The 14,580-nt window shown below is 53.1% G+C and overlaps 1 protein-coding gene across 2 annotated transcripts in view; it reads left to right on the plus strand.

The window, feature by feature from the left end:
* Window positions 1-14,580, plus strand: part of Plch2 (phospholipase C eta 2) — an 84,020-nt gene that overhangs the window by 15,108 nt on the left and 54,332 nt on the right. The window contains exon 1 of one of the 2 annotated variants that reach the window (XM_045151209.1): window positions 7,529-7,645. The exons of the other annotated variant lie outside the window; for it this stretch is intronic. Coding sequence (XP_045007144.1) covers window positions 7,615-7,645 — 31 coding nt within the window. The 5' untranslated portion in view covers window positions 7,529-7,614. Of the gene's footprint in view, window positions 1-7,528; window positions 7,646-14,580 lie in introns of those variants that run through there. 2 annotated transcript variants of the gene reach the window in all.

Raw genomic sequence — 14,580 nt, forward strand, 5'->3', positions numbered from 1 at the left:
TCCCACCTCGCTGCTGACGGACTCCCTGTCAGGGTGATTCACCCCAGGGCTCGGAATGTGGTCCTTGGTTTCCTTCTACCTTGGAACTTCACCTTGGAGCCTGACTTTTGTGTAAGTATATAGTACATGTGGTATGATGTATGTATATATGTATGGTATATGCACATGCATGTGCACATGAGTGCACCCATGTACACATGGAGGCCAAAGCCCCAGTGATTCTCTGCTTCCCACAGGATTGGGGTTAGAGATGGTTGTGGCTGTTTACGTTGGTCCTGGAGAGCTGGACTCAGGTGGTCTCAGGCCCTCATGATTTCTGCAAGTGAGGAGCCATCTCTTCAGCCTTCATTTTTTAGGTACTTGGGGTTGGACCCAGACCTTACACTAGGCAAGCATTCTACCATTTAGCTATATTCCTCCCACTGCTATTATTACTAAAATGGTTTGCCTCTGGAGAGAGGTTCCCTTTTGAAAATACTTTATTTTTATTTGTTTATTTGAGGGAGAGAGAGACAGAGAGAGAGAAAGAGAGAGAGAGAGAGAGAGAGAGAGAGAGAGAATGGGTGTGCCATAGCTTCCAGCTGCTGCAAATGAACTCCCAATGCATGTGCCACCTTGTGCATCTGGCTTATGTGGATCCTGGGGAACTGAACCTGGGTCCTTTGGCTTTGCAGGCAAGTGCCTTTTAACTACTAAGCCATCTCTCCAGCCCTATTATTATTTTTTTTAATATTTCACTTATTTATTTGAGAGAGAGAGAGAGAGAAAGAGGGAGAGAGACAGAGAGAATGGGTACACCAGGACCTCTAGCCACTGCAAATGAACTCCAGACACATGCACCACATTGTGAATCTGGCTTTATGTGGGCGCTGGGGAATCAAACCTGGGTCTTTTGGCTTTGTAGGCAACTGCATTAACTGCTAAACCATCTCTCCAGTTCCCTGCCCTTATTATTATTTAAAGCTTTCTTTCTTTCTTTCTTTCTTTCTTTCTTTCTTTCTTTCTTTCTTTCTTTCTTTGCTGCTGCAAACAAACACTAGACACTTGTATCATTTTTTTAATGTCTGGCTTACATGAGCAGTTTGGGAATTGAACCCTGGCTGGAAAGCTTTGCTAGTAAGTGATTTAACCATTGAACCATCTTCCCAGCCCCACCTTATTATTATTTTGAGACAGGATCTCTATATCCCTTCTCTTTTTATTGTTTTTTGGTTTAGACAGGCTCTTGCTAAGTTGCTCAGGCTGGCCTTGAGCTCAAGATCCTCCTGCCTCCTGTCCTTGTGTGTTGGGGACATGAATTTAAAGAAAAATTTTGTTTTTCTCCTCTGTCCCCCAACTCCCCCACTCCTGCCCAGACGCAAGTGTGCACATGACCCTAGCACTGTTAGAGAAGGCCTACCCAGACAGGCCTGTGGTTCTGTGTGTGTTTGGGGGGGGCGTCTGCAGGGAGGAAAGGGAGAGGGCAAGGGCTTATATTTATCTGGGTGGTCCTGTCATACCCAAGGTCCCAGGATGTCCTGGCCCACTGTCCAGGAAAGAGACATCCCTGGCTTGGGGAAGTGAAGACCCACTGTTCTCCACTCTCTGAGCCTACAACTGGCTCCAGCATCATCTGTTTCTTCCCATTGGCCTGAAGGTCCACTCTGTGTTGAACACTCCAGCAGTCAACAACCATAACATATCAGAATGTGATTGACTCATTTTAAAATATTATAGTTTTATTTACTTGAAAGCAGAGAGGTGGGAGGGGGGAACCAATGGACATGCCAGGGCCTCTTGCTACTGCAAATGAACTCCATCTGCACATACCAGTACCATTTTGTGCAGCTGACTTTACTTACATGAGTAGTTATTGGGGAATCAAACCCAGGGCATCAGGCTTTGCAAATAAGTGCCTTTAACTGCTCTTTCCAGTCCCCTTTTTAATTTATTTTATTTATGAGAGAGAGAGAGAGAGAGAATGGGTGTGCCAGGACCTGCAGCCATTTCAAAAAAAAACTCCAGACCACATGTACCACCTTGTGCATCTGGCTTATGTGGGTCCTGGGGAATTGAATCTGGGTCCTTAGGGTTTTCAGGCTAATGCCTTAACCACTAAGCTATCTCCCCGGTCCCCCTTTGTCTATTTTCAATATATTTTATTTATTTATGAGAGGGGGGAATGGGCACGTCAGGGCCTTCAGTCACTGCAAATGAACTCTAGATGCATACGTCCTCTTGTGTATCTGGCTTATGTGTGTCCTGGGGGAATCAAACTGGGATCTTTTGGCTTTGCAGGCAAATACCTTAACCACTATGCCATCTCTCCAGGGCCCCACCTTTATTTTTGAAAACATCTTTACTTATTTGCAAGGATTGAGAGGGAGAGAGAGAGAGAAAATGAATATGGGCGCTCCAGGGCCTCTTGCCACTGTAAACTAACTCCAGACTCATGAACCACTTGGTGCATCTGGCTTTATCTGAGTACTGGGGAATCAAACCCAGACCTGCAGACTTTGCAAGCAAGCACCTTTAGCTGCTGATCCACCTTTCCAGCCCCATGATTGACTCTTTTTTAAAAAATGTAGCTTTATTTTTATTTGTTTATTTGAGAGAAAGAGAGAGAGAGAGAGAGACAGGCAGATAGAGAGAATGGGCACACCAGGGCCTTTAGCCACTGCAAACAAACTCCAGACACATGCATCACCTTGTGTATCTGACTTACCTGGGTTCTGGGGAATTGAACCTGGGTCCTTTGGCTTTGCAGGCAAGTGCCTTAACTGCTAAGCCATCTCTGCAGCACATGATTGACTCTTAAATTGGTCTCCAGTCATGTAGGCTGGGTGCCATGCCTGCCCCCCTGCATCTGTCCATCAGCCTCATATCCTACCCTGAACTAGATGACCTGATGGCTCCATGGATATCTCCTCTCCAGATCCCAGGGGTTGGCAGGATGCAATAGATTTGCTTCCCAGCACAACACTCTTTCTGTCCAGAAAAAGCCTGGTCTCTGCTCAGGTTCAGTTGCCAAGGCTGCCCTGTGCCTAGGGCCAGGCTAACCAAGAGGAGGTGAGGATCTAGCACACAGGTGGCCATGCCTTCCCATAATACTCCCTGTCCTGTAAAACCTATATAGAAGCAGCCTGCCAAGAAGAGGGGGCATTTGTGAGTGTTGTTCCCAGACTCTAGGGATGCTAGGCAGATGCCTTCCTTTCCCCATGTCTCAGTTTTCCTCTTAAGGAAAATAATGTGTCAGGAGTCATTGATTCCTAAGGGCCAGCAGCATCCACAAAGGATCTTTGACCCTCCCAGCCCAGCCTGATCCCACTCCTTCTCATTGCCACCAGCTTGACACAGCAAAGTGCTTGGAGGCTTGCCCTGGGCTAGAGGCCAGCTCACCTACTTCTCTCCCAGTGCTGGCCATGCCTGCCTTCCCCTCCCCAGGTGCCAGGCCCTAGGCCTGTGTGTGGGAAGCAGAAGCCGGTGGGAACAGAGAGCTGATCCTGTATGTTGTCTTGAGTTCTGATTGAGAACGGGACGTCTTAAGACCAGATGCTGGTAGAAAACGAAACACACACTTTCTAAATTTAGTCAGTTGAGAATTGCACATTTACCCAATTAGATGTATTGATTTGGCGAGCTTGTGCTTGCTCTCTCTGCAGTGCCCTGGCTGCGCCTCTTGCTGCCTCCCTGCGTGCATCTCTGTGGGCCTGTTTCGGGGATGGAGATTGCAGTCTAGAGGACAGGCCTCTGACCCCTGCTCCTGCCCCAAGCCGCCTGTCACACCCCGAGCTGGACAGCACAGAGGTTGGGCAATGTGGCTGAGCCTAGCTGGACTCCTTTCCATGAAGGAGGCACCACACTTGATGATACCCCCAAAGCCAGGCCTATTCATGGGTGTGTGGGGGGGGCGGATGTCATTGGACATGTGGCTCCCTCTCTGCAGGGACCTCGTGATCTTTCTGGAAAAGGCAACTCAAAACAAAGACAGGGTTATGTCCTGGGACATTGTGAAGGACAAAGAAACCATGGGAGGCTTTCCAGCGTTTGGGAAATAGGCAAAAGGGAGGGACACATGGAGCAGGAGGGAGACTGTATCATATATAGGAGGGAAGGGGTGTTTGATGTGTACCCTGTGTCTCAGCAGTCTGGTGGGTATATTAGAGCAGCTGGAAAGTCTTGTGGGAGTTGAAGGAGAGGCTCTACTGGGAGACTTGGGGCAGGAAGACTGGCTGGTCTCACTGGTGGCCTAGGGGGCAGGCTGTCTGCTCTGTCTGCTGGAATGGCACCAAGAGCACCTGACCATTATGGTGGGCAATGAACCCTCCACCCATTTGTGTGTGTGTGTGTATGTGTGTGTGTGTGTGTGTGTGTGTGTGTGTAGTGTCTTGTGTCCTTCTTTTCCTCATAGCGGGCACAGTGGAATCAGCCAGCAGAAGGATTCCAGGGATGCTTGGAACCTCTGATCAGCCTCTGAGCCTCTTGCTGCCTCTTTTTAAATTTTTTTTTCTAATTTATTATTTATTTATTAGAGAGAGAGAGAGAGAGAGAGAGAGGGAGGGAGGGAGGGAATGGGTGTGTCAGGGCTTCTAGCCACTGCAAACAAAGTCCAAATGCATGTGCCACCATGTGCATTTGGCTTACGTGGGACCTGGAGCATCGAACCTGAGTCCTTAGGCTTCACAGGCAAGGGCCTTAACCACTAAGCCATCTGTCTACCCCCTCTTGCTGCCTCCTTAATGACTTGTTTCTTGGTTTTCAATTTGCATTTCAGTTCCCGCTTTGTGCAGGAGCAGTAGGACTGGAAGCCCAGGTTTCTCTGGCCTGGTGCTCTTGGTTTCCAGCTCCCTGTCTCCGGCCCACCCCCCCATCTCTGGCTATCGGCTCCCCAGGGGGAGCATAGGTTTATGGTCTTCTTTCTTCTGGGGCTTTATTAGTAACTAGCACCTGTCTCATGAAGAGAGATCCCACTGCCCCCAACTGAGCCCCATACTGTCTGGAAAAATGTGTATAGGTGGGTGCAATCTGGAGGGTTTTCTGCCCATTCGATACCTAGGAAGTGGAGGAGATTGGGCTTTCCCACCCCACCTGCACCCACCTAGCTCTAGGGGCATTCTGTAAACCAGGAGAGGGGTATACAGGGCTGTCCCACTGAGAACACCCTGGAGGGTCTGGGGGTAGATTAGGTGCAGAGAAGGACGCCCCCAGCCCTGGTGCCAGTGCTGCCTCTTCTGTGAAGTGCCAGAAGACTGGAAGTACTGGCACCACAGGTTTGCTCACAGAGTGCTTCACAGTTTCTCCTCGGGAATCCCATCCTGGCCTACGTTTGGCTCCTGCCAGCTCCTGGCATGTACTGTGAGGATCTGGGTGGTTAGGAGTCTAGGGCCCTGGCACTCATACAGCCCAGAGAGGTCTGAGGTCCTAGCTCATTCACACCTCGTTTGCTCCTCTTTCTGGACTCTCATTCCACATTGGAGTTGAGCCAGCTCATGCTTTCAGGGTGTGGGTGGAAGACAGGAGTGTATGGCCCTGCTCTGGCCTGGATGTCATTATGCCCCTGTGGGGGTGAGTGGGCAGAGAAGTTGCTGGAGATAGCATGGCAGGAGAGGAAGCCAGGATGGAGTCTGAGGTAGCCTTGTGCCCGCATGACTATGGCCAAGGGAAGCTTTCCCTGTAAGGAGAAGTGCAGAGTTGGCACCATGGGCCTCTGGGAAAGAGTAACTCTAATTACCTTTGTTCCCTCCGCAGCAGAGCCAAGACAGCTGCAGCTCCTGGCGCAAAGCTGTCACGACCTCGTGGTGATAGGTAGTGATGTCGGGGGCTCGAGGCCATGGTGGAAACACCCATGGTTACCTACACTGGGCAGAAGTTGAGCTCACCCAGCTTCAGCCCCATGAGGCATCCCAGAATGTGTACCCCACAGGGCTTCAGCATCCTGCAGACAGAGCTGGGAGGGGACAGTGAGCCTGGAGCAGAACACCTTGCAGATGCACCACACCATCCCTTGTAGGTCAGCTTTGGCACTGGGGTCTAAGGCAGAGCCGAGAAATCTGTTGGCAGCTTGAGGACAATCAAGATTCTGGAAAGAACTGTAGAGACCAGTGAATGAGCATCTGGGAAACTGAGGCTCGAGTTGGGAGGGGGTGCAGAGTCTTCTCAAGGACCTGCGGGAACTGGGTCATGAGCCTGTGCCCTCTTAAGTCACTAGACCAGAGCCAAAGGGTGGTCAACTTCTGCCCTGGAGTAAAATGCCCTTTGCCTCAACGAACACTGTGAGCATGATCACACTTCATTGCCCATCCTGGGCCTCATCCCAGATTCTGTCTTTTCTCCCTAGGGTGTGAGACTCCTATGGGCACATCCCCTTCTTCTCAGGCCTGGCTAGTATTTCCTCTCCCATTCTGAACTGTTCAGGTCAGACCCTGAAGCACAGTGCAGAAATAGCACTGTGTGACGTGGATGCCATGATTCCCCAGTGGACTGGGGATTAGGAGTGGCCTGGTGGCAGGCTGGGGCGCTATCTGTGCCATAGTTGGTGAGAAAGCTGCTTTACAATCTGGTCCGGGACACTCTCAGGAGGAGTTGGAGGCCTCTGTGCACACAGGTGTGTCAAGAGACACTCTCTCTTGGCCTTTCCTCTTCCATCCCTGCCTATTGCAGACTGAGAAGTGGTCGGGAGGTGGGGGTTACCCTGGAAAGAAGTGCCTGGGCAGTTGAGAAGCCTGGTCTGGTAAGGAGGTGCCAAGAAGGTTGCCTTGGGTGGACTATGGATGCCCTTCAGGACCTGGGACAATGGGCTCTATGGAAGACCAGTAACTGGCCCCAGGAGAAGCAGGCCGGCACTGCATTTACAGCTCCTACCCTGGTTCTCTCTCTAGGCCGGAGTGACAGGTTCCAAGACTGCAGCATCAAGCCCCTTCCCGTTCTGACCTAAAAACACTTCCCCTAGAAGGGAACTAAGGGATGCTCCTACCCTGCTCTTGGGGCTGGTTTATCACTTTCTCCCACCGACCCCAGGACTTTCAGGGATCCGATGTCTTGGATGGGGAAGGGGTGACCCAGACCATCGCGTTCAAGCACTTGGGCCAGAGGTACCGAGAATGACAGCTGGCTCCACTCTCTGCCTTAGCTGTTTTGAGCAGCCTCGACATGAGGAAGCGCAATCGGCCCCGCCCCCTCCCGGTCCAAGGCTCTGGCCACGCAGAGGCGGAGGGGGGGGGGGGGAAGCTGCGGGAGCATCTTTGCGGAAAGAGTACTTTGGTTGCGGCGGGCGCGGGGTGGGCGCTGGTCTTGCGGTCCGCCTCGCGCCCCCATTTCAGCGCGTGGCTCTCGCCCGCCGGGTTTCACGTTGCGCCCAGGGCTGCGCGTAGCGCATCCCGCGCCCCTGGCCCCCTCCCGGCGCGGGGCGGGCAGGGGGTGTGGTGCGGGCGGCACGAGTGACAAGCGTGCTTCTCGCGCGGCGCCTGCACGGGGCGCAGTGTCACCGCGCCCGAGCGCGCTGCGCGCACAGCCCGACGCGGGCTGCCTGAGCCCGCGGAGCGATGCCGCTGGAGCCCAAGCCCGAGTCAGAGCCCGCTTGCTGACCGCTGGGGTCCGCGCCCTCACCGCAGTCGCGCCGCCGCCGCCGCGGAGACAATGGACGCGGGAGCCGCCCCGCAGAAGCACAGTAGGTTCCTGTTGCTGCAGACGCCGGGGCCTCGGCCGCGAGACGCGCGGGGGCGCCGCTACCCCCGGCCCCGGTCCAAGCAGCGCTGGTGGAGGGGGCGCTCGCGGTTCCAGTGCAGCATCTGGGGCCCCAGCTGCTGCTCTTTTGGTGGCCTTGGGCAGAGATGCGCATATGGGATCGCCCTGGGACAGTAGAGGGGTCCAGGGCTCTCTTGGTGGCCTCAGGTGCTGGATGAGAGATCAGAGTGCCTGCAAACTTTCCTCCCATGGTTTCAGGACGATGTCTCACTGGGGCTGTGACTGTGTTGAGACTGACCCCTACTGGGGGGCTCCCCTGTCTTCCAGTGGATGGTGCAGCAGGGCCACCCCCATGTGGATCTGCAGGAGATACCCATCTGCCTTGGCTGGTGTGCATGTTGTCGGGAATTGCATCTCTGCCCCACCTCTGGCATCAGCACGTAGGGGTGCCTTGGGCAGTGTCAGGACAGGAAGAAACCACATGACTCGGAGAGTCCAAGCATCCCCTGTGAGTGGCACTTTCTGGGGCTCTAGATTCCAGAGAGTTATGGAGTGTTCTTTAGAGGATGTGGGCGCTTCTGAAAGTGGCAAAAGAGAGATAGGTGCTATGAGAATAAGAGGCCTTCCCTCCGCTCGTTCCCCTTTCCTCACGCCCTTCAGATTCCCCTCCCTATGCTGCCTAGTGACTCTTGAGGCTGGTGGGGTGATGTTGGACCCCACACCAAGGTAGTCCTTTTCTCTATGGCTTTTCTACACCTCACCATGAGAAGATACCAATGTGTCTCTTTGTCCTCTAATGCCCTGGGCTTCTGAGGTGATGGCCAGCTGGTGTCTCAGCCATAGGGCCCAGTGCACACATCCAGGGGTGTCCTGTCAGGCCCCCTAAACAAAGGCCCAGCTAGAGAGCTGTAGCTATGTAGGGGAAACTGAGTAGCATGGAAAGTGAGCAGGCCAGAGGTCATGATCCTACTTCCTGTCTGGTGGGTGGGGCAGAAGCTGGCCTGTATGTCTCCCTGCAGGATTCTGGCCCTAGCCTTCCCCAGTCACATTCCCTCTGTACTTACTCCATGGCCACATTCTCTGTGATGCTCCATGGGGAGGGGCTGGTTGTAGAGAGGACTAGGGAGTTGGTAGCCAGTGTGTATCATTGGCTGTAGTGGGGGTTGGGTCCCACGATCACCTTCCCTGTTCTCTGTGAGAAAAGAGCTAAGCCCTCCTGGTCACAAAACAAGAGGAGAGGCTGGAGGTAGCCCAGGTAGTGTGCTGTGCCTGGGGTTCTGGGGGCTAGTTTGGTAGCCTTGACGTCTAGGAGTTGTGCCCAACCAGAGAGTATGAGTAGACTTGAGGCTGGGGCAGGCCTGTCATTTGTCCTCTGGCAAGACTTAGGACCTTCACACTGGGGAACAGCTGGGGAAGGGGAAACATCCAGAGGGTGTTGGCAGTGGCAGTGGGTCCTCTAGGTGACAAGAGAGGGATCCTCTCCCCCTGAGTTGGAACTTCAGTTAGGTCTATGGGCCCTGGGCCCTGGGTGGTCTTGGTACCTCCTATAGAGACCAAGGGGCCTCTGGATGTCAGAGGTCCTTTGAAGACCCTTTTTGGGGTACAGGAAGCCCTGGTGGCTGAGGTTCTCAGCCCCACCATGAAGAGTTCAGGTTACATAATCCCCCACCCCACACATGGCTTGCTGTAATCGGCAGCAACCAGGTTTGACAATAAGAGTTGTAATTGGATTTTAATTTTTAATGTCTGCAATAGATGAAGTGCTGTGGGCCAATTTGTATAGACTCAGTTACTCCGCGCCTAACAGGACTACTTCATTAGCTGCCAACTATCGCACCCGCCCTGCTGCTTGCTCCTGAGAAGGGCAGGAGCCCAGCCTGGAGCATGTGCCAGTGCCCCACAGGCTGCCTGCCACCTGCTGCAGTAGAGGGGTATGAGGCTGCCTGCTGGGCCTCAGAATGCACAGGGTCCCCCTCTTGCTGCCATTAGCCTTCTTGTATCCATTGCAGCTCTCAGCCTGTGGGCTATGGGGGCCCTGGCTGCCCCTGGCTGCTGGGGAGGGGTAGCTATGTAGGATTCAGACATTAATGTGTCCATCAGAGGTGCAGCTTCCTTGTAGCTACCCACTCTTCGCCAGGACTCTTGACCTCAGGACCAATGGATACAGATGGCCCTGGATCCTCCTCATCCTGGGAGCCGTGGCTGGGGGGAGGGTGGGAATCAGGATTGCAGCAGGTTTCCCAGGTGCTGAGGGCGGGGTGGCTGCTTGGGGGGGGGTTGCACAGCTTCCATACAGACCAGTCCTAGACAGAAGCAGGGTCCTTCCCCAGTGTTCCCTCCCTCCACTCCAGCTGGAGGGGTCCCAGGGTGAGGCGCTCGTCTGTGACCGCCCTGTGGATTATTCTTAGGTCTGTTGTATAACAGGCAGCATCGCAGGCAGACGGAGGAAGGGCTCCTGGAGATGTCTCCAGCGGCAGCAGCTAGCCAGCCGGGAGTGAGCTTTTGTCCTTTCTGCCCGCCCAGCACAAAGGGACAAAGGAGGCCGCCTCTACTGCCCAGTCTTGCCAAAAGCTGACCAGCCTGGGCTGTGGAGAGGGGCTTAGGGCCAGTGGGATTTCAGTGCTTCTTGGCCTTCCAGGCCTCCTCAGGGTTGAGGATGAGTCTGGCTTTAACCTCCCTCAGACTCCTGTCCCCGCAGCCTTGTGTGCAAGCATGTGTGTGAATGTGCGTGCGTGTGCACACGCGTGTGCGTGCCTGCCTGTCTCTCTTTCTAGGTGACTTCTAGAGCAGCAGGAGCCTGGGGAGGGAGTCAAGGTGCGCACCTGACCCAGAGTTGCCCCTCTCTTCCCGCATGCATTTTCCATCCTCTGTGCTCCCAGAAGCCTTTGGGCTTGATCTGGGGTCTCTGCCCCCACTGATGGGAATAGGCTACTCACACCTGCTTTCTGGGCTCCTGCTGCATATCAGATACATGTTGGCAGATCATGCCAGGAGAATTCAAGCCTGATGGCAAACAAGAGGGACCTTGGGGAGGTTGAGGAACAGATGGGGCTGGGGAGTGGAATGTCCATTCCATCAGTCTGTTGGGGCTGAGGGAACATAGAACTCAGCTCACCTGTATCCTTTGGGATCATGACTCTTACTGTCTTTCTCTCCTCCTTGCTGGACCATCAGAGATGCACATACCCTGGAACACCTGTACACATGTGCACACACCTATCCACTTGTACATAATCTCTACATGTGTGTAACCCACATATAGTTATAAAGGTCTGCCCTCAAAACAGAGATACCCAGCCTCTGTAGCTCAGGTTGGCTTTGAACTCAACCTTTCTGCTTCAGTCTCCTGAATGCCGATTACAGGTTTGTACCACCATACCTGGCTCTGTGTAGCATTCTTGGGGCTCCCATTTTCTTTTCTGAGGCCCTGCTATGTGCAGAGGGTGTGGTAGGAAGAGAATGTGTAGGGTCCCGTGGCTTCGAGCTGCTCACTTGGGGCTGCATTTCTGAGCCTTACTGACCTTGGAAGGCCCAGAGTGTCGGGAAGACTGGAGGACAGAGAAGGACAAGTCTCTCTCTGTCTTTCTGCATGGTTTAGGGAGTGCCTGGGGAGGCCTCTGACCTAAGTTTCACACCAATACCTGAGCCTAACTTCCTCTCCTGTCATACTGTCACATCTGGGCAGATGCTGTGTCTGTGTGAGCATTCTCTTGAACTGACAAGATTTGAGGTGCCTCTTAGGATACAGTTAGGCTTTGGGGTACCTGAACAGTCCTATTCTAAGTGGCTGTGGGACCTGGGCAGGTCACTTAACCATCTGTGCTTCCCTTCCTCCTCTGCAAAGCCACACCTGGAGCCACCTACTGTCAGCACTCTCCTGGCCACATACAGTTTCATGCTTGACTGGGGGAGGCGGGGAGAGGGGGTGGGTCTGTGGCTACTGGAGTCCTCATTCCCTAGGGGAGCAGAATGCCTTCAACTGTCAGCTAGCCAGTCCTCTTCCTTCCTGGGGTCCAAGTGTCATTTGTTCAACCCAACATGGGAGCTTTTATTTCCTAGGGTGCCGGAACAAATGCCACACACTAATAGCTTACAGCATCAGTAATGCTTCCTCTCACAATCCTAGAGGCCAGAAGTCTGACATGTCAGGTGTGAGTGGGGCCATACTCCCTCTGCAGGCTCTGGAGGAAGGTAGTTCCAGTTTCTGGTAGCTCTGGATGTCCTTGGCAAGCTGGGTCTCTATTTGCGTCATTCTCTGTCTTGTCCTCCCATGCCTTTTCAGTATTTTATTTTTATTTATTAGAGAGAGAGTGGGGGGGGGGGGAAGGAGGGAGGGAGGGAGGGAGGGAGGGAGAGGAGATAGAGAATGGGTGCACCAGGGCCTCTAGCCACTGCAAATGAACTCCAGATGCATGTGCCACCATGTGTATCTGGCTTATATGGGCATTGGAAAATTGAACGTGGGTCCTTAGGCTTCACAGGCAAATGCCTTAACTGCTAAACCATCTCTCCAGTCCCCTTCCAGACCTTTATTCTGTCTCCCCTACTCTGCTCTTGAACCTTCTCCTTTCTCTGGGGTTACTTGTCATGGGATTTAGAGCCACCTGGGTAGCCATGGATGTTTAGGGTCATCTCCTCAAGATCCTTGGCTCAGTTATATCTCCAGAACTGCTCTCCAAATGCAGTTATGACTGCAGGTTCTGGGGACGTAGACACATCTTTTAGGGGTCTCCTAATCAGCTCATCTCAATGGCCTGTGGTCCAACCCGGCATCCCTCTGCCCCAATGATGGTGAACCAAAGTCAAGAGTGCAAATTGCACACTGCTGGGTCTTCTGGACTCAGGACCAGACTGGTACTTATGTGAGACACACTGATGGTGAGAACAGAGTCATACAGCCATGGGATCCCCCTCCCCCCCGCCAAACTGGCAAGCCTCCCAGGTTCCCATCATCCTAGTATCTCCTTGGGCCAGCCACTACCTCCAGAGGTACTCAGATAGGTGAGAAGGGGCCTCTGGGGTCCCTTAAGTGCTCTTTTCTTCTGGCCTTCAGTTGTTGGCTCTAGGCTGGTACCTTGGGCTGAGCAGCTGCTCTCTCTACTCCTATTGCAAGTGACACTGACAGGCCCTCAGGGCCCCATGGCAGTTCTGAGGAGGCACAGACAGGGGCTGAAATCCTCTGAGATGCTTGGCTCCAGCACTACCCCAGGCTGTAGCTGTATTTCACTTACCCTGAAGCAAGGAAAATGCAGACCAGCCAGTCTTCAACCCTGCAGGCCATTTCGGCAGAACTACATTTGTCCTAATGGGCTTCCCTACAGAGGGAGGGAATGAAAGGTGCTAGGTGGAGTGGGCTAGGGGGCCACTGCTGTTCCTTCCTGAAGTAGGTTGAACAGGCTTAGCTGTAGCTTTTCCTGGAAGATAGGTGTCCAGGTTCTGCCCAGTGAGATGGAGACCATAGGCAATGAGCACAGCCTTGGTAACTTCTTCTGTGTAGTGGGCTGACAATAGCAGCCTCTGATGACAATGATGCGAACTAACACTTTGGCTCTTGAGTATAGGCCAGGACAGTAGCTGAGGGGCCTGACCGTCCTGCCCCATGCCTGCTGCCTGAAACACTTCAGAATTCAAGTCTTTCCCAGAGAGCAGCAGCCTTAAATAGCTGAGCGTCAGCTGCAGGTACCTTTAGTGAACAGGAGACTGGCATTGGACTGGACGGCTGTCATCCATTGAGCTCAGTCTTAACACCCTTCCAATCTTCAGGAAGTGAGTGAGGCTGTTGATCTGCACAGTTTCTCAGCAGCTCCGCTGGCCTTTCCTGATACACTCTGGAAATCCTGTGATACTTGTCCAGCTGAGTTGTGTCCTTAAGGCTTTTCCAGGCAGACCCATGGGAGCAGAGGTGGATGTCATTGTGGCTTTCCTGTTCCCGTGTCTGGCATGTATATACAGAGGGGCTTTGGTCTGCAGTGATGACTTGATGTTCTAATTCTTCCTGAGACATTGCAAGTGATTTTCCTCTTGCTACTGGCCCTCCCCTGCAGGGTGGTGTCCTCTGGGTGCCTCGTTAACGAATCATGAAATGGCCCGCTTTTCCAAGAGCTCTGATCACCTCCCTAAGCCTCCTGCACAGAGCAAAGATGCATTGGCCTTCTGCCGCTTGCAGCAGACACGAAAGGGACTAATGACCAAGCTGGTCCTTTATCTGTATCAGAAACCCCAGACCTTTCGTACCGCTTCTCACTCCCTCAGACCCTCAGGCCATGTCCTCCAATTCCAAGTGCAAGGTCCGGGCATTTCCAGCCTGGGCTCAAGTCCTCCACTACTGCCTTTACTCTCTGGACTATGAGTTCTTAGGCAAGGTACTTATTTCTCCGAGTCTGGGTTTCATCATCTGTAAGAAGGGGGTGGCTGATAGAGCTGTGAGAGTAAATGAGGTACCTGAAGAGAAGATGAGGAACCTGCTAGAAGACATGTGCTGAGTTTCTGGCTCCAGGGAAGGGGAAGTTGACCTCAAGAAGGTGGCCTTGTCTCATGGCTTCCCTTCTAGGCCCATTGCTTGGCCATGCAGCAACACTGTCCACTTCCCCTAGAGCCCCCTAGAAATAGGACTTTGGTGGTGTTTAGAATACAATGTCGATAGTAGACAGTGGACAGCCTTAGGGTGTCCTGGGACAGTCTCTGATTAGCTTGAACTAATACCCCATCTGAACTCTCCTCCATCCCTCGTAGTTGAGGAAAGGTTGCCCAAGAGGCCTACTCTAGATTCTAATGGGGGATGCAGGGCCCAGAGCCATATGAGTCTTCCTTACCCCAATAGTAATGTGTAGTAGTCTCCCCAAGGGACAAGACCTGTGGGGACAAGTGAGAAATTGTAGCAAGAACATGGCTAATGAAGAAGGATTTCAGGTCTGCTCT

This window comes from Jaculus jaculus, chromosome 5, assembly GCF_020740685.1.
Source record: "Jaculus jaculus isolate mJacJac1 chromosome 5, mJacJac1.mat.Y.cur, whole genome shotgun sequence".
Classification (NCBI taxonomy): Eukaryota; Metazoa; Chordata; class Mammalia; order Rodentia; family Dipodidae; genus Jaculus; species Jaculus jaculus.